This window comes from Cibotium barometz, chromosome 21 (assembly GCF_041138505.1).
Source record: "Cibotium barometz isolate CiBa-2024 chromosome 21, ASM4113850v1, whole genome shotgun sequence".
NCBI lineage: Eukaryota > Viridiplantae > Streptophyta > Polypodiopsida > Cyatheales > Cibotiaceae > Cibotium > Cibotium barometz.
The window spans coordinates 24,278,369-24,296,599 of record NC_141066.1 but is presented as its reverse complement, the minus strand read 5'-3'; the positions used below and the strand labels follow the sequence as shown (position 1 = coordinate 24,296,599).

Sequence of the window (18,231 nt, the reverse complement as noted above, 5' to 3'; positions counted from 1 at the left end):
ATAACAAACTGCAGAACAATTCAAGCCCATCCTCAGGTCAGCTTTTGGATTGCCATGTATTGTATTGAGTTTGAACCCTTTTTACAAAAAATAGGTCTAGGAGATATTATGCATCTCGATTCATGTGTCAACAGCAGGGTTTTTAAGATCCACAACATAAGATGGATGAAATTCACATGTATATTTTGAGGTTGTAGATGTGCCCTATGGGCTAGGCCTTCTGTTTACTTTCCGTGCCGCCCATCTGCCCCTCTTTCGCTGCCTGCATTTCTCATGCACATTGCACAACCCTTCACATGCACATTGTGTGCTGCTCTTCCTTCGTTCCAAGCACAGATTGGGTCAGTTAGCAATCAATCATGTGTGGTTCATATCCTGAGGACTTTCATGGCAGTTGATCCAGCCCAATTGAGCAAGAAGTCCTTCATTCTCCTTGGATCCTGGATCGGCTAGAACACCTTTCCGGAATATGGCTGAGTTGGAGTTGCACAAGCTAGCAGGGCACATTCCAGCGGTCCCTTCTCTTGCTGTAGTCCACCATCTCTGAGATGGCGGATGCCGTGCTGCCTGTGACAAGGTCCTGTTGATAAGTCTCGGGCTAACAAGTCTTCAGCTTGGGTCCTAAAGGAGGCCCTCTAGTGTGGGATCTGTACACCCATAGTCTTGATGGCATGGAGGGCAGTGTGGTTGCTCTGAGAGCCTACCTAGGGGCTCTTAGGAGTTTGCTTGTGCAGGTGCTGTAGGGAGGTAAGGCGCCTGCAGAGGCTCTGCTGCCATTCCAAGCTTCAACCTATAGAAGGAAGTGGCTAGCTTTGGCGACAGCAAGGTCCAGTCCTTGAGCAGCAATGCCCAGCTTAAAAGAGATCAACTACCACTTCTCCTTTCTCCCCATGTTGGTATCTGGGTCATGGAGGGTGTTGTGGATCCTGTGGAACTACTGTCGACCACACTGCCAAAGGTCATTCAAGGTAAGGGGGATGAGTGCATGGTCTGAGAAGGTGGTGCCAATGAGATGCCAAGCAATCCTCCACAGTCAATGGCCTACTTGTCCAGCCGTCTAGCTTGGCAAGGTCAGGGGAGGACTCATGTCGTTTTGAGCGGGAGAATGAAACTCTAGTAAGTCACAAGTGCCAAGCATCCTACCATACACAACAGCTCCTGAGGCTCCAATCTTATGCCCAAACAGCTGGGGTCACAGTGCTAGTGACTATGATGTTAAGAACTCCCCCATGCACTAAGGGTGTGCTTGAGGGAGTCCTTGCCGAACCTTTGTTTAGAAGGTGATCCAATCTCTAGGGTATATAGAGGTTGATGAAACCATCGTTGAGCTCAATTCTGTAAGACAAGCCACTGTGCCTTAGCTGGGATCAACACATCGGAGTTAATTAACAGGCAAAGTAGATGGACATCCCCGGTTACCCAGTGGCCCAAAAGCTGGGGACCAGAAACTACTGCTGCGCCTCAGCAGCATCTTGCTGCATCTCCCAGTACGAACTGCAGTGGGATGATGCTCCTTGATCATCAGCATGCTGATCTCGTCACCTATAGCTCTCCCCAGATCCTCTCGGACCACCACTTTTTGACTGTGGGTGAACGCCTCTCCGAGCCCTTGCACATTCCAAGGCACTACATGGCTAGGTGAAGAGGTTGCAGACTCTGGTGGAGTCACTGTTTGCTTTGGGGACATTCCCCGTAGGTCTGGATGGGTAGTCCGTTTGGAGGTGAAGCTCCTCTGCATGAGGCGAGGAGGCGATTTATGAAGTTAGTCTAGTGGACTGTTGGAGAGGCATATTAACGTTTAAAGTTTTTCCTTACTTGCGGATCACTGGAGAAGAAGATGAAGAAACTCCCCTCTAAGAGGGATCTATGTTTTCCTCCAGGCTCCTCATCATAAACGTAGGACTAGTCAAGCTTCATCTGTCAGCTTTAGACCTGGACCTTTGTATTATATCCAAGATTTGGTGATCTCCTAAGATCTGGGAGCAGAACACCACCTGGTTCTGCAAAGTGGACATTGCCGGTGACGAAAACAAGCCTCATGAAGGAGAAGGCTGAGATGCCCATGACTGAGAGGTCTCCTTTGCTACGTAACGTGGAAAGGTAGCTCAATGGTGATGGAGCATGTCCTGGATCTGGAGCTTGATGAGGGGATCGTGGTTGACGTCCGGGAGGCCGGGGGTAATTTTCAACTAAATCAAATCCACAAGCTTTATTTCTATGAAAGTACATATACTTCTCTAAAATAGTTGTTGGTATGAAAAATGTAATTCTCGCTACTCCTATACTTTGCTATGCAAAGTATCATAGTTGCAGAGGCCATGAGCATCTTCCTCCACTCCACTGTTGGTATTTCTGGATTGAGGTTGCCTCTTTGTAGTCAAGAGGAGTTGGTTGACTCTGAGTTAGCTGATGACACAACCATGTTCTTAGAGGCCTCACACATATGCTTATGTTCCTTCTAGGTAGTAGTGGAAGAGTTTTGTTTGGCAGCAGGGACACACTCATTAATTGGCACAAATCTGTTGGTTTTTGGATTAGTGACTCACCGAGAGTTGCTTGGGGTGCAGAGCTTGGTTTTACTTGGATCAGTAGAGGATGCAGTGTTAGATATTTGGGATGCCAGGTTGGGGTTGATATTTCTCCTGCACAGCAGTTTGCTTCGGTACTTATGAGTATCCGCAAGAAGCTTCTTCATTGGAGCTCCATTTAGCGTCTAGAGCTTTGGTGGCTTATTGCTTGCCTTGGCTTGGTTTATTGCCTCTTGTTGTCGTGCTAGGGTAGCTTGGCTCACAGTTATTCAGCCCAGACGAGAGTGCGGCGTTGCTCTGCAAACTTGTGGTCAGAGGTTTCCTACTAGGCGCTGAGCCTTGGAAGGATTTTTTCTTGTCTAGATTTCTGGATGTACACCCCGTGTTGGGAGAGATTGGTTGCCCAGCACATGGTTTTTGTTGACAGCTGATATTAGAGCATCATATTCCCCTTATTGTAGCCATTGTTAGAGCATGGAGAAGCATGAGACCATTTTTGCGACAAAGGCTTCCTAGGGCTTTGGATGAGGCTGACCGCCGACAACCTATTATGTGGAATAGGTTTATTAGGGATAAGGCCGGTCGGCCACTTGGTGCATCTCATTACATGTAGTGGTCAGGATGGGAGAGATGCGCATACACAGTTCTTGCTTGGAAGACCCTTAAGAGTTTTCCGGAGGATCGGAGAGCTGCATCCATTCAGCATCTTAGGGGCTCTCGCATACGTATTGATCAGATTGATGCAGCTATTCCGCATGAGTGATTCTCTTGGACCTTTCATGGAGACTATCATCCGAGTTGGCTTGGGGTTTTTTCGAGGATAGGTATACCTCTGCAGGTCATTGCTCTCCCAAGCCAGGAGGCTACAGATTGTATCGTTTATTCTATTATGCCTGCAGGGGAGATTGAGGAGATGTAGCATGGAGGGGATCATCCCAGATACTAGGCTTAGTCCAGTGAGGATTGTTGGTCGTTCGGGGAAGCATTGGTTCATTGACCCTTCTCCTGAGATAGTGACTCATGGCTCTTGGTGTTTGTGGCTATATGGTGGCAAACCTATCAGATATCTTTAGTGGGATCCAAGAGAGAGGGAGTGGATTGAGGCCTTCGATCCATTGACAAGCCTTCCCTTTTTTCAGTTTCACGGTCCGGAATGCTAGGCTTCTCCTCACTCGACAGATGCATAGGATCCCTACTCTCAGGCCTCATTGGGAGAGTTATGATATCTCTCCCGCGATACAGCACAGATATTGGCATAGGCTTTGGTATTCATACAGAAGGAGTGAGATCTCTCATTTCTTTTGGTTATTTTTACATGGTGGTCTTCCCACCAATCAGTGGAGATCGGTTTTCGGTGTAGCACCTACCTGCCCGAGATGTGCGGTAGATTCTGAGACTGTACAACATTGTTTATGGGGATGCAGCACTGCTGCACAACAGATTTGGGGTTCTATAGCTCAACTTATGGGCAAATTGAGCAGTCGCGCCATGCATGTGACTTGGGGGGCAGTTGCTTGGTTAGTCCGGTCCGTAGCTTTTTTACGAGGGCAGTGGTACAGACTCTGCTATTTTCATTCGTAGAGGTATTGCCCAGCTTGGTTTGTTGCAAGATGTCCCTCACTCTGATTATACAATCCCTAGACACAGGATTGACACCAGTTGGGAGATTGTTGCTAGTATTACAACATGGCAGATCTGGAGAGCTAGATGCATGGAGGCTATTGAGGGTGTTTAAATCTTTGGGTCTGAGTGCATTAGTACTATATGGGGTGATATCATCCATACTCTCATGGCTACTTGGGCTCGTATTCAAGGGTCCTCTCGTTTCACGCAGGCAAAGCGCGTTATATTTATGCGGGAGTGGGACCATGGCATTTTCTTTTTCTCTAGTCCCACAGGTCTCTCATGGCATCATGATGCTCCTCAATGGTTGAAATCACCTTACATATTGGGGTGCTTCTATTCTATTCCGGCTTATAGCCGTGATTGCTGTATGCCCTTTTTCATACTTAATAGAAGTCTCTTTCTTGAAAAAAAAAAAACTTAGTAATGAAGCAGAATTGTTTTGGTATATGGGAGCCCCGAAACAATTATTGAAGAAGGATTAAAAAAAATTCTATGGGTAGACACCTAAAATATTCGTTTCATCATCATTGAACCTTGGAGGATAATCCGACAGCAACAGTTCTAGAAAGATTTATCCTAGTTTATCAGGATTATCAAGCATTTCCTCACCTAAACAATTGCTTCTATGACTCCGTGAAAAACATTTTCCTAAAGATTCTTGCTAGTAGAAATAAAGAACGAAGTAACTGGAATGAAAAAGACATTTACCATGCTTAATCGATTAATTCATTGTGAAATTGGTAAAAATCGTTTTCTTCCCAACGGGATCATCTAGGAAGTATGTTCTTGTTATGCAAGATATAGACGAGACTGACATAGATGTTATGGATGCTTTTTTCTCACGGTAACATTCTTTCCAGAAGAAATTAGAGAAAAGAGTAAGTGTGTGGGAAAGATTAACCTTCGTAAGAAGCTTTTGTTACCTTGTATTCCTTCTCATATAATTGAGATTGAGCGGCGCGACCTCTTTTAGCTGCTGGGGATATACATCCCTTAGACCCCCTCCTTCCATAAAGGAGCCGATTGAATAGAGACATTCACGTTTGGTTCTAGATTAAAGATGTCATAACCATCCATTGGCATTGACTATAACCTTTTAGCCTTCCAAGCTACTGATGCGGGTTTGATTCCTGATGCCCACTAATAATATTGGTCAGACCGGCCCGAAACTTGTCTATTTCATCTATCAGCTACATCGTGAACAAACTAAAGTTATTGTTTGTTCACAATATAGCGTCTGCCCAAGCGTATTGTCATGTGCAAGACATGCATTGGCTAATCCTAGGGCTAATCCTGAGAAGAGGCAACATGATAAAGAAGTAGATAGAACCAGAACTAGTTGGGCAGGAGAACCTTGTGGAAAAGGACAGGAGGTTGTTGGCCAGGTGTGAAGGAGTTGATCCTGTCGGCTGAGAGCTGGCCGATATAGCAGGTCGGCCAGTCCACTAGGGGGTTTTTAGCCCTATAAAAGGGCACTTTGGCTCAATGCTTAGATCATTCAATCCTTCTTGGTGGGGGCTTAGACTTAGGCATAGATTAGGTTTTACACCTTTTCATGAAGGCAGCCAAGGGCTGCAAGACTTGTACATCCTTTTTGTACTGTATGAATGTACTAAAACTCAGCTCTCTCTCTCTCTCTCTCTCTCTCTCTCTCTCTCTTCTCTATCTTCTGCTTGTGTTTTGCATCAACATGTTCCAAGATGGTATTTAGGGACCAGAGCTTGTGCATGTGACATTGATATTAGAGCTTCAGGTTGATTTTGAGATATTGTTGCTGCCCGTGTCCCACCCACTCTTACTGCAGCGCTCATGGATGAAACCATCGCCCGTGTCTTGATCTTTTGGTGGTGTGGGGACCAAGCAACATTGTTTTAGCATCAAGCTCAGCAAGGCTAAACATTGATTCAGTCCCAGATGAAGGTGGGCAGGTCCAAGGTACAAGAAAGTGCACATATATGAGGCCCAAGAAAAGGAACACAAGACATGGAAGAAATTCCCTGGAGGTTGGTTGGTGGTGTTCCACAAGGCCCAAGGGGAATGGTAGTCTTGTGAGTCGGGTGCCACTTGGGGCACACTAGGAAAGGTTTGCAGGCAACAGTTCCAGGGGAGGATGATCCTCCAAGGGCTGGAGTGAGAGTGCCAGACCCAATACTCAGGAAAGAAGACCAAAGACAGTGATTAGGGATAGGGTAGGAATCATAGTTGTCACGGTACGAAAATACGATATCGTAAGATACGATACTGTACGGGAATTTTTGGTACGATATGAAATTTTCGGATACCGTATGAGAAAATACGGTTTTTTTTAAAAACACTTACAAACTATGGAGCGTCAAGCTTGAATGTGAGGGAAGGTTGGGGGGGGGAGAAGTCTACAGTGCTTGAGGAACCAGAACATGGAGATGTGTCTCCCCCAGTTGGATCTCCCAATTGTCTCCAAAAAAGAACCTGCATGGGTAATGCAATACCAAAGGTCTCCTAGTGTAGCGTTTATGACTAAGGGACCGTCCTTGCACAAATACGAGCAGTGCATCTAGGGTGATAGGTTTAGGGACTCCTCTCTAGATCAAAACGGCCATGTCCAAATCTTCTCCCTCGTACATAACTTGAGGATCTGATTGTCTAGCCTACCTATACCAGGGATCTCTAAGTGATGTAGCAAGATTCTCTTATCCTACCAATCAAGTGTACACTACCAGTCTACCTTGCCAGATTTTTTAGGTCTCTCAGCAACCCTATATGGAATATTGAGTGGACACGAAAGTTGCAAAGTATTGTGGGCATTTGGGATCTTCGTTAAGCAGGATTTCTATATTTTTTTTAGCATTTGGAATTCTTTTCTCAAGGTGGGGGGGGACCGTACCGTACGATATCGTACGGTACCGTACCATACAAACCGTATGGTATGAATGGGTTCGTACTGGTATGAGAAACAACTATGGTATGAATGGGTTCGTACGATATCGTACGGTACCGTACCATACAAACCGTATGGTATGAATGGGTTCGTACTGGTACGAGAAACAACTATGGTAGGAATGGAAAGAGGACAGGATGGAACAAATGCATAGATCTTCATCAGAGCCAGTGGATTTGGAGACCGAGTGGGTTTTTGGTGAAAAGGTTGCTAGAGAGGGAAGGATGACAGGGGAACTCCAGGAATAGATAATGAGATGATGAGAGTCATCCAAGAACGCCGATTGGAATCCCATCATCAAGTTTAGTAGAGGGGGCCTTGTGAGCATAGTTGCAAAGAAATGCGTTTCATTCATTTTTTATGAAAAGAAACGTCTCAAAAACGTTTCTTTCGAATGAAACGCGTTTCTTTCCTTCCCACCTGTTTTATTAATACAATTTGGGCGTTTTTTAATCCAGGAGGCTACTGATGAGGTCATCAAGGATGTTGAAGATTGAGTGCCAAACTCTAGATTGAGGACTCTAGTCTTTGGGGCTATTAGGCTCCTCTAGTTTGTCATGCATCTATTAGCATGCTTTACTTTGTGTATTTCAGACTCAGTTTTCTTTTTTTGTATTAGCTTAGGATTTAGACTTTTTGTGATCACTTTGAGTGCTCAGTGGACTATGTCACTCTTGCCTGCTTTATATGTTGTTTCTTGAGTTTTGAGCAGTTGCCATTATTGATGATGGAATCCGGATCTTGATTCTTGATGTTGCCAGTTTATTTATGCCAATTGGTCGATTGGGTGCCCACTGTAACTGGGTCACCTTGAATCTTTAGTTTTAACTTGTAAACATGTTTTAATGTGTAAATGATGCATGTTTAATATCGTTTTGCAGTCAAGGCAACATATTTTTTTTTTTTGCATATTATAAACTTAAAGAAACGTTTTTGAAATGTTACATTTTTGAAACGCGTTTCAAAAAACCCATGGCAACTATGCTGGTGAGCCCTAGTCTGGGATGAGTCAACCAGGGTTCCACTCTAAGCGTCCAAGGTTAGGTGTACAAGTCCCATACATGGTCTTGGTTAGGTGTGCAAGCCCCGCACATGAAGTAGTGCCAATCCGTACTGTGAGTCACCCTGTGGAATGATGACATGTGTTCTAGGTGTTTGGTTTGTAACCAGATACCAGGCATCTGTGTAGTTGCATGTAGAAGAAAGGGCTACCCTAGAAAAGGGTTTGTAACGCTTGCCTATCAAGGGAGTATCCCTTGTGGGCTACCCTAGGGGCCATGGAGGCCCATGGCCAATGCCCAACTGCCAAGCATGGCTGGGCATGCTGTCGGCCTGGGCAGCCAGGCGGCCAGCCCTACCAAGTGTGGGCAGCATAGGCAGCCAGCCAAAGGGGCTGCATAACCAGTCGGCCAGCAAAGGAGGGGCTGCATAACCAGTCGGCCAGCTTTTGGCAACAGGTCGGCCAGGTCTAGGTGGGCTATTGGTCCAGTATGACCAGCCCACAGGGCCTTGACAAGCTGTCGGCCAGCAGCAGTGGCTGCCCATGAGAAAAGCGCCTTATTAAAGGAATAAAACGGAGATTTGATGCAGGCCGACCCCCTCCTAGAGCACTATAGGACCTAATGCCTAACAATGATCTTGGCTTAGCCTTTTATAGGCTCACCACATGCAAGAGGCCTGGCCGACCTGCTGTTGGCCAACAGAAAACCACCCAACCTGCTGTCTAGTACCTGTGTCGGCCAGCTACAGTAGCTACAGCCGACAGTCCTCTAGTCTTTCTGGGGTTCTCCTGCACGGACTTGAACCTAGCCCATGCCCTAAACTTCTGTTTATTCTACTACCCTTCAAGGATTAGCTCAGGGCTTAGCATGTTCATGTCATGCATATGACATCCCCCCTGCTAAACTTGATGACTGTGAGAATAGTTGAAGAGAGCGCGGAAGCAATATACAACGGGAAAGACACAGTAAGCAGCCAAGAGTGATAAACACTTGAGGAAATGATGAATGAATTATATGGCAATCACAAATGACCAGGTCTGCCTGTAGGGCTAGAGGATAAATGTGATAAAAATGCCTAAAATAGCCTTAAAAATGTGGGATAAAATACCCAATCACAAAAAGGATTAAATGCTAGAGATGACTTCTCCAACACCTCCTCTCAGCTCCAGCATGGGGGTCTGACTCCCATACGGGTAAGGAGGTGATCAATAGTAGGGAAGAGATCAACAAGGTTGTCCTGAGAAGGACAATACTCCAGTGTAATGATGTCGTCGGCGACCAGCTCGTGAATAAAGTGAAAGCAGACCTCAATATGTTTGGTCCTACCATGGAAGGATGAAGTTCGAGCCAACGCCAAGGCACTTTGGCTGTTTGTAAGAATACGGATCGGAGAATCCGAGAGTACATTAAGATTGCTTAACATCTGGAACAACTATAATAGCTCACAACAGGTATCCAGATAAGCATGGTACTCAGCCTCAATAGAAGATAATGAAATTGTATTCTGCTTCTTGGATCTCCAAGAAATAAGACCGAAACCAAGAGTGAAGCAATAACCATAAGTGGATCATCGAGTATCCTGATCACCTGCCCAATCAACATCAGAGTACCGACAAGCTTAGTGCCTTCTCTAAAAGAGAGACCATAGTCCACGGTACCGGATAAGTATCGGAGAACCTTCAAAGCGGCCTGCCAAAGAGAATGTCGAGGAGGGGATGAAAATTGACTGAGAACACTGACACTATAAGAAATGTCAGGCGTGGTGAACCAACAAGCCTCCAGCACTGTGTACTGTCCTCGAAGAGGGGAGAGGGATCATCACAGGGGAGCTTGGAGTTAGGATCCATTGGACAAGAAATTGGACGACACTCGGTCATCCCAAATGTCTCCATGAGCTGCTGCAAATATTTGTACCGGCTAAGAAACACTCCATTAGAAGACTGATAAAAGGTGAGCTAAATCTGATCGGAGTTGTTCAATCTTGGCAAGATGTGAGTTAGTGATCAATAAATCATCAATATATAAGACAATCAAACAAAGCAAAGTATCCTGAGCAAAGACATAGAGATTGCTGTTTGCAAAGCATCTCTGGAATCCATGGGAAAGAAAGAATGCATCAATCTTATCATACCATGCCTTGGTGCCTGCTTCAAACCATAAAGGGCTTTGTTTAATCTGTATACCTTACCCTCGTGTCCGAGAACTTGAAAACCTTGAAGTTGTTCAACGTACACCTCCTTATGTAAGTCACCATTAAAAAAGATAGGCTTGACATCCATTTGGTAAACCGGCCAGTGCTCATGAGCAAAAAGAGCAAGATCTATCCCGAAGGTGGTGTATCTGGCTCTAGGAGCAAAAGTTTCTGCATAATCCACACCCTTAATTTGAGAGTACCCCTTCGCAACCAATCTGGCTATGTGTTTGTCCAGAGATCCATCAGCATGAAACTTGGTCTTAAAGACCCACTTGACCCTGTAGTAGACTCATATGACTGTATCACTGTACTCATTAGGGCGAGGTTACAAGAATGACGAAGCTACTGGAATCTCTGTGCCCGTGTCAAAGATTGTGTTGAGGAATCAGCAAGTTGATGAAGTTCCATATCGGAGAGATGAGAATCATGAACCGTGGTTTCTAACCATTGTGGAATCTTGGGGCAATCCTCCGTTGCACAAGAGCAAGAGGAGGAGGAGAAGCCGGAGAAGGAGGAAGTGGGGGTGGAGAGGCAGGGGGTAAAGAAGAAGATGGTGGAGAGGCTGGTGGTGGAGTTGGGGTAGCCAAGGAAGGAGGGACCTCGATGGTAAGCTCAGGATGAGAGCGAGAATCATCTAAGGGTTCAACAAAGTGAACATCGCGAGAAATCACCAAGGATTGCGACTCCAGATCCCATAATCTGTAAGCTTTGGAATGAGAGCTATATCCAAGGAATACAGGTCTATATGAATGAGCTCCAGAATATGAGAAGCCCGATGAGTAGCCTCGTGAGGAAAGGCGTCTCGGTGTTACTTGCCATGAAGACAAGTCACACAAGTGGAGTGGGAGGGTTTCAATGGTGGAAGACCCTCGACCATCTGCTGTGAAGACAGCACGTGCAGAGAAGTATAATTCAGATACCCATAGCAAGCATGCCACAAATATGTATCCACATGAGCTACCAAGGCATGATAGCTGTGAAGAAGTTGCAGCAGATGAGATTGGGACGCATTCAAAGAGCCACCAAAGTCCTTCAACCAATAAAAGACCACCTTCCTGGATACTTGTGGCAACAATCTGCAAGGTGCTGGTGTCCATGATCTCAAGGGTGGAATTGTCGAAGTAGACACCACATCCTTTCTCCGCAATCCGAAAAACTGAGAGGAGATTGCTGGAGAGCTTGGGAACATGAAGCACATCCCGAATGGTAGAAGGTTGGCCTTGTGGAAGAGTTAAGTCGCACATTACCAACCGAACATGCCTCCAAGTTGGAAGCATCACCAATGGACACCATCGAAGAGCTGGGACGAATGTCACGAAGAATGGTCTTGTCAGGAGTCATGTGAGTAGTACACCCACTATCAACCACCGAATTCGTATGACGTGAGGTGGAAGGAACATCAAAGTAAGAGGGAAGCTCCTCAATACCGATGAAGATAGTCTCCTTGGTGGAAGAGGATTTTTGAGTTTGGTTGGTGGATGAAGAGGTTTGATTGGGGGGTTTCTTAGTAGAACCACCTTCTCTCTTCTTCTTGTGACAATCAGGTGTTTCTTTTGTCATACAAAAGAACACACTTCGAAGGATTGTCCAAAGAAGACTACCACTCCTCAGACTACCAACCCAGCCTCCACGGCTTCCGTGGTGAGCCCCGCTCCCACACAGACCCCAACAGTCGTCTCTAGTTCTTCGGACCCTAGTTCTTCGGTTGGTGTAATCATTAGATGGGAGCTTGAAGATAAGCAAAAGGGCAACCAAGACCAAGAGTATGAGCGCAATGAATTTCTCAAGATCCACCTCAGGGAGTACCACCGCTATCCTCGACGCAAGCCTTCGTCACCGACCATGCTTTAGCTCCGACCTCATCTTTGCTTCTTCGCCGGTCTACTACTTAGAGTCACCTCACATTAGAGGGCCTCTTGTACAGATTTACATTTATCATTGTACATACACTCATTCATCCATTTCATGAAGTGTTGATTTGCTCTGATCTCTCGTACATATGGTCCTTTCGTCCTTTTGCCCTCACAATGATAACAAGTGTTCCAAGGATTTGGTTTCTAACAAGATACCAGGCATCTGTGTAGTTGCATGTAGAAGAAAGGGGCAACCCTTTGGGCTACCCCAGAAAAGGGTTTGTAACCCTTGCCTATCAAGGGAGTATCCCTTGTGGCCCGCCCTAGGGGCCATGGAGGCCCATGACCAATGCCCAACAGCCAAGCATGGCTGGGCAAGCTGTCGGCCAGGCCTGGAGGGCCTGGGCAGCAAAGCGGCCAGCCCTACCAAGTGTGGGAGCATAGGCAGCCAGCCAAAGGGGCTGCACATACTGTCGGCCAGCCATGGAGGGACTGCATAACCAGTTGGCCAGCTTTTGAATAGCCAGGCAACAGGTTGGCCAGGTCTAGGTGGGCTATTGGTCCAGTCTGACCAGCCCACAGGGCCTTGGCCCTTGACAAGCTGTCGGCCACCAGCAGCAGTGGCTGCACATGAGAAAAGCGCCTTATTAAAGGAACAAAGTGGAGATTTGATAAAGGCCGACCCCCTCCTAGAGCAAACCGACCAGCACCTAGGAGACTACATAAGCATAGGCTATATTGTCTTTTCATTATCTTACAATTCACAAAATGTTGAAGCATTCCAAAGGTGAGGACAGCCAAAGGGAATCCTAAAGCAAAGGGGAAGGTTGAAGGTCAAGAGTCAGATCAGAAGATCTATAGATTTGCGTTATTTTCTCATCATTCTAATAAAGCAAATACACCATTCGTGGTGAGGGCCCTACAGAGGGTATTCGGAACTCAATACCTTGTCCGACTCTCTCTCTCTCTCTCTTTTTCTGCATATATCTATCTATCTTGTGCGTTATCTTCGTCACGAAAGATTTTTGAATTTTGTTCATTGAAGAACCGATTCTATTCATCAAGCTTCTGCATGTTAGTCTCCACTTTGAGGCGGTGGGATGAAACCCGTAATAATCCGCATGACATGGGACATGTGAACACGTAGGTAGTCCGACTGCTGGATGAATCCATCCTCAGTGAGGCTGAGTAAGTGATTTGTGTAGAATTTCATCTTCGGTGGGAGCTCCAAAGGTGTGATCCATGTGCAGTGGGTGTAGATGAACAACATGACCTAGGGCCACTCAACACACTGCCAATCCTCATCGAATAAATCTGCTTCCCGGGAAGGTTGCTCCATACATCAAGGCTGGTGTTACGAGGGTGTCAAAAAGCTAGCTCTCGGAAATGTGCCAGGAAGCACTACCGCTTAAGTAAGCTCAAGGTTGCATATCCCCATGTCACTCTAGCATGTGCTGCGGGAACCATGGCGAAGCGTTGGCCTCTAAAAGTGTCCAAGGTAGACATAGGATGAGACAATATCCACAAGAATCTCTCTCTCTCTCTCTCTCTCTCTCTCTCTCTCTCTTTCTCTCTCTCTCTCACACACACACACACACACACACACACACACACACACACGGAGGAAGAAGAGAGCCTACCTAGCCAGGCTTGAGCAGGAGCTATACCAGCATTTCTTGGGAGGGTCTGTAAGGAGGCCTGGAGGATCTTCCAGGATCATCGCCCGCTGACTCCGATTACTTCACCCGGCACCTGGCACACCTATGCCACCTCTCTCTACCATGCCCTTGAGTAGCCATCTCTCCCCAATCCAAGTCTGAGTTTTATCCAATAGATGGAAGCCAAGGCTAGTGCAACTTGAGCTTGTAATGTGTGACATCACATGCTCAGGTTGCACTAGCCTTGGCTTCCATCTATTGGTTGGGTACAACTCGGACTTGTGATGTTCATGGTTCTCTACTTACTATCTTATTTGTCCTCCCCCCCCCCCCCCCCCCCCCCCCCCCCCCCGCGCCCCCGCGCCCCTCCTCCTCCTCCCCCTCCCCCTCCCCCCCACAACACACACACACACACACACACACACACACACAAAAACAAGCTCAGGTCGCATTTGAGAGAACGATTGAAGGCAGCAAGCGGAAGCAGAGGAGAGACTTGGAGCAGCTAGCAATTATCCAACACTTGAGCAAAAAATGATGAATGAATTATATGGCAAAAAGCATGTTCTTGTATACATCATGAACATAGGTGTTGGGTACGAAACGAAGGTACGGAAAAACGGTACCGGTACGGGACTTTTAAAATTTGAAAAATAAGCTCGATTGAGGTACGATCCACTTTAAAAAACACTTGAAAAAAAGATATTTGTACACATTTAGAGATGCAAAGTCTAGAGAAGTTGTAACTTGTCATAAACTAGGAAAAAGTTAAAACACTAGTACAAAGACTCGAGTCATGTGACATGAAGGATGAACACTGAACATATGTGGCATGCCATAAATAAGAGTCGTGGCTTGCGGTCTACAATAGGAAATACAAAAAAGTGTGTTGTGACTAGTCATAACACTAAGTACAAAAATGCTTAGAGTCTAGACTCTAGTCCTCCTCCTCAGAGAAATCACTAGGGGAAGGAATGAGCTTGCTAGAGGTGCTCCCATCATCAAAGGCCAACCCAAAATTGCCCTCGTTAAGGACATTGCCCTCGTCATCATACTCGGGCTCTCTGATGCCTGCAATAGAAGCATCCTCTTCTTCAGCAAACAATAGGTGCTAAAGAGCTCCTCGAAGTCGAGCCACACCTCACATATGTAGCCACCGCAATCGAAGTAGGGCGCCAAACAGCGCGTCCGCGGCCTCCTACTTGTGTGCCACCTCTAGCTGTGCGACCTCTACGAGTACAAGAAACTCGACGGTCAATCTCCTCTACCTCCCTATAAAAATGGGCATATATAGTCTCCTCATTTGGATCTCAATCCTTGTAGACACTCTTGATAGTGTAACATGCAGCGGAAGTATTTGTAATTTGAGGATCTTGTTACACAAATGCTCACACTGTCTTTTGTATCCTGAGTTTCGCGAGTTTAGCAATCCACTTTAAGACTTCAAACTTTAAGAGATTTGAAAGAGAGAGAGAGATAGAAACTGACACCGTATGGGGTTCCGAATTACCCACTGAAGGGCCCCCTATCTTGTTACCATAATAGTATTTGCTTTATTTCTTTGAAGAGACTGACGCTGGAATGACGATAAGCCAAACACAAGATCTTTGAGGACCAAGAGTCGAGTTGAACTATACATGGCTGTAGAAGCACCAATGATGATCAATCTCGAGCCTATGCACTCTTCCCAATGGATGTAGGAAGGTTGCAAATCTGAGGCTGAGAGAAGGGGCTAATTGGGACTATTCTAGGCTATGTTTGAATGCTGAGTTTTACCTTCACCGAGTGGCTGTAGCAAAACGATGCTGAAAACTATATGAATGCTGAAAACGCAAGGGGATTTGTCGGCTGAATGCTGTAGATGCTGCGTTTTACTGAATGAAGTCTGAATTGCTCAAGCGTTGGTGCTCCTATATGCTGATGGGAAAACGCTGAAGGCTGATGTACTGAATTCTGCAATCGCTTATGCTCCTTGTGCTGAAGGCTCCAAGCGTTGAGATCTTCAAGGGTGATTATGATATGAATGAATGAATGAATGATATGTTCAGCTATTTATATGGACAAATGATGCTGGTCGGCTGGCTACAGAGCTGGCCAATTGCATCTGTCCTGGATAAAATGGATAAATGATCTAAAAATGCCCAATAAATGCTATAAATTATGGGAATAATGCTGGATAAATTCTAATGAATGCTAGGTGTTATCTGAAGGCTTTTGCAACGATCTAAATGCAGTGGATGAATGCTATGCAATGCTTGCTAATGCAAACCCTAAGGCTTCTACTGACTCTACATGCATGAATGCATCTCTTCAAGTGGGTTAAGGGACTTAGACTGACTGATTGTCTAAGGTTGAGAATGACCTATGTAGCTCGTGCCTGACTTATCCTGGACTGAGGATTACAATGGGGTCATGGCATATGACAAATATCATCCTAAAAGGTGCTAATAATGTACAATGTTGCATTGATGATGATGAGCCATCCTGTCACCATGCACTACAGTGTAGAGTGCATGTGACATTCCCTCCTGCTTAGCTTGGCGGCAGTTTCATGGCTTCCAAGTAGTCCGCCAACAACTGGGGATACTCTTGAAAGAACTCCTCGTCTAGCCAAACGGCTTCGTGGGTATCTCGATCTTGGAACTTCGTATAGAACTGACGTATCTGTCGACCGGAACCATGCTTCCAACAATGAAGAAGGATCTTTGCTCAGGCTCGATGACTTCTGCTTCGTCTACCACGTCTGGTTGCTGTTCATTTGAAACATCAAAAACTTCTAGTCCAACATATGGTTTTAGCCAAGAAACATCGAAAACATCATGCATCGTCTAAGTGTTAGGCAAGGATGAAACCAGTGCCACAAGAGTTTCAGAGGGAGCAGAGGATTCTCTCATGTTAGAAGAGCATCCATTGGTGAGGGAACGAGTATGGGCCTCGGCAGCTGAAAGCAAGAAACAGCAGCCACAAGCTGCTCGAAGAAAGGGCGACTGAGCAGCATGCAGATACAGGATCAGGGATGCTACGCGCAGAGAGGGAAGTTTTTGTTTGTTTGTTTTGGTTGGGGGGCTGGAGGGGCAGATTTGAACAGCTGTTTATTCCCACCATAAAACCTTGAACCAAATGCTTGAAGTAGTTTAGTTGTGAGATATGGTTTGAATCAACTCTACACCTTAGTTGAAATACTGTATTGCAGATGCAGGAAAGCTTTGAATCTATAAAGGACATAGTGTGTATTTGCTCTTCCTTTACTACTTAAAGGGTATTATCTTTTACTCTGACTTAATCTCTTAATGTTGTTTTAGGAATTGATTGGAGAAGCCAATATATGTACATGACATTTTTTTGGGATACCAAAGACCTAAGCAAGGCAGCAAATTTTTTCTAGCATACAAGGTTTCTAGTTAGTGCCTTGGACATGATCAAACTTTAGATATTCAGCCTTACTGTGCAGACCATATCTTAACAGCAGAGCTTAGAAGACGGCATCAAGGGTGTGTTGGGATGGGTTCAAGGTTGGTCAAATGGTTATTGTTTGTTTTGCATTTTATGTGGTGATTTCCTTGTAAAGAACCTATGTTCTGACAGTAATTTGTTTATTGATCTAGGAGTATGCCACTACGGCCCTCGAGTTCCGCTGCAGACTCCTCGGATTTCGATCGAACTGGGATTGAGGATGTAGCGATTGTCTCACAGAGTGGAGCACAATTCGGGGCTGTAAATGGAACACTTTCACAAGGAACTAATGGGAATGTGTTGAGTCCCTCAAGAAGATCAAAAAACAGCAGGTTTTTTGTTTTATTCAATGTTATATGTGTTCATTTGAACTGGCTGTGGTAACCGAGTCAGGTCTTTTAAGCTGTCTGCAGATCCCTTCGTCACTTGGTTAGCCATCATTTGTATAAGAAGCTAATAGTGTGACTGGATTAAAAAGTCTGCAACTGTAGAAGTACTGCTGCACAAATTAAGGTGTTAATTTGAAACATTATACCTGAAAACTTAAACTATCATATGTAATCTGTTTTGTAATGTGACATCAATCACGAAGCATGAGCTATCCTCTATGCTCAAATCTGTGTGTGTGTGTGTCTTTCTCTATCTCTCTCTCATAGTCCCTTTTGTACTCAGATGGTTATCTTGTCTCCACATGATCACTATTGTGTATGTAACTAGTTGTATCATTTTCAGTTTTTTTTTCCAAGTTATCTAATGTACACAAAGTTCGAAGTTTTCTTGGTCTATGTTCATATTATAGGCGATTCATAGGACACTTTTCTCTTATTGCCTCGCCGTTACATGAGTTGACTAAGAAGAAAGCATCATTCAAATGGATCGATGATGAGAAGGATGCCTTTCATCATGTCAAGGATGCATTCATATATGGACCGGTGTTGATCATTCCAGACTTGCATAAACCATTCAGTGTAGAATGTGATGCATGTGGGGATTGCATTGGA

General features: G+C 45.4%; 1 protein-coding gene across 7 annotated transcripts in view; it reads left to right on the top strand.

The window, feature by feature from the left end:
• GONST1 (golgi nucleotide sugar transporter 1) overlaps window positions 1-18,231 on the top strand; it is a 54,486-nt gene that overhangs the window by 759 nt on the left and 35,496 nt on the right. For 4 of the 7 annotated variants that reach the window (XR_015268434.1, XR_015268435.1, XM_086815563.1 and 1 more), the window contains exons 2-3: window positions 17,080-17,289; window positions 17,383-17,562. Coding sequence is in view for 5 of the 7 variants with exons in the window: in XM_086815563.1 (XP_086671689.1) it covers window positions 17,279-17,289; window positions 17,383-17,562 (191 nt within the window). In the remaining 2 variants the exon portion in view is untranslated. Of the gene's footprint in view, window positions 1-16,970; window positions 17,037-17,079; window positions 17,290-17,382; window positions 17,563-18,231 lie in introns of all 7 variants that reach the window. The other 3 variants (XM_086815565.1, XM_086815564.1, XM_086815568.1) reach the window with 3 other exon arrangements.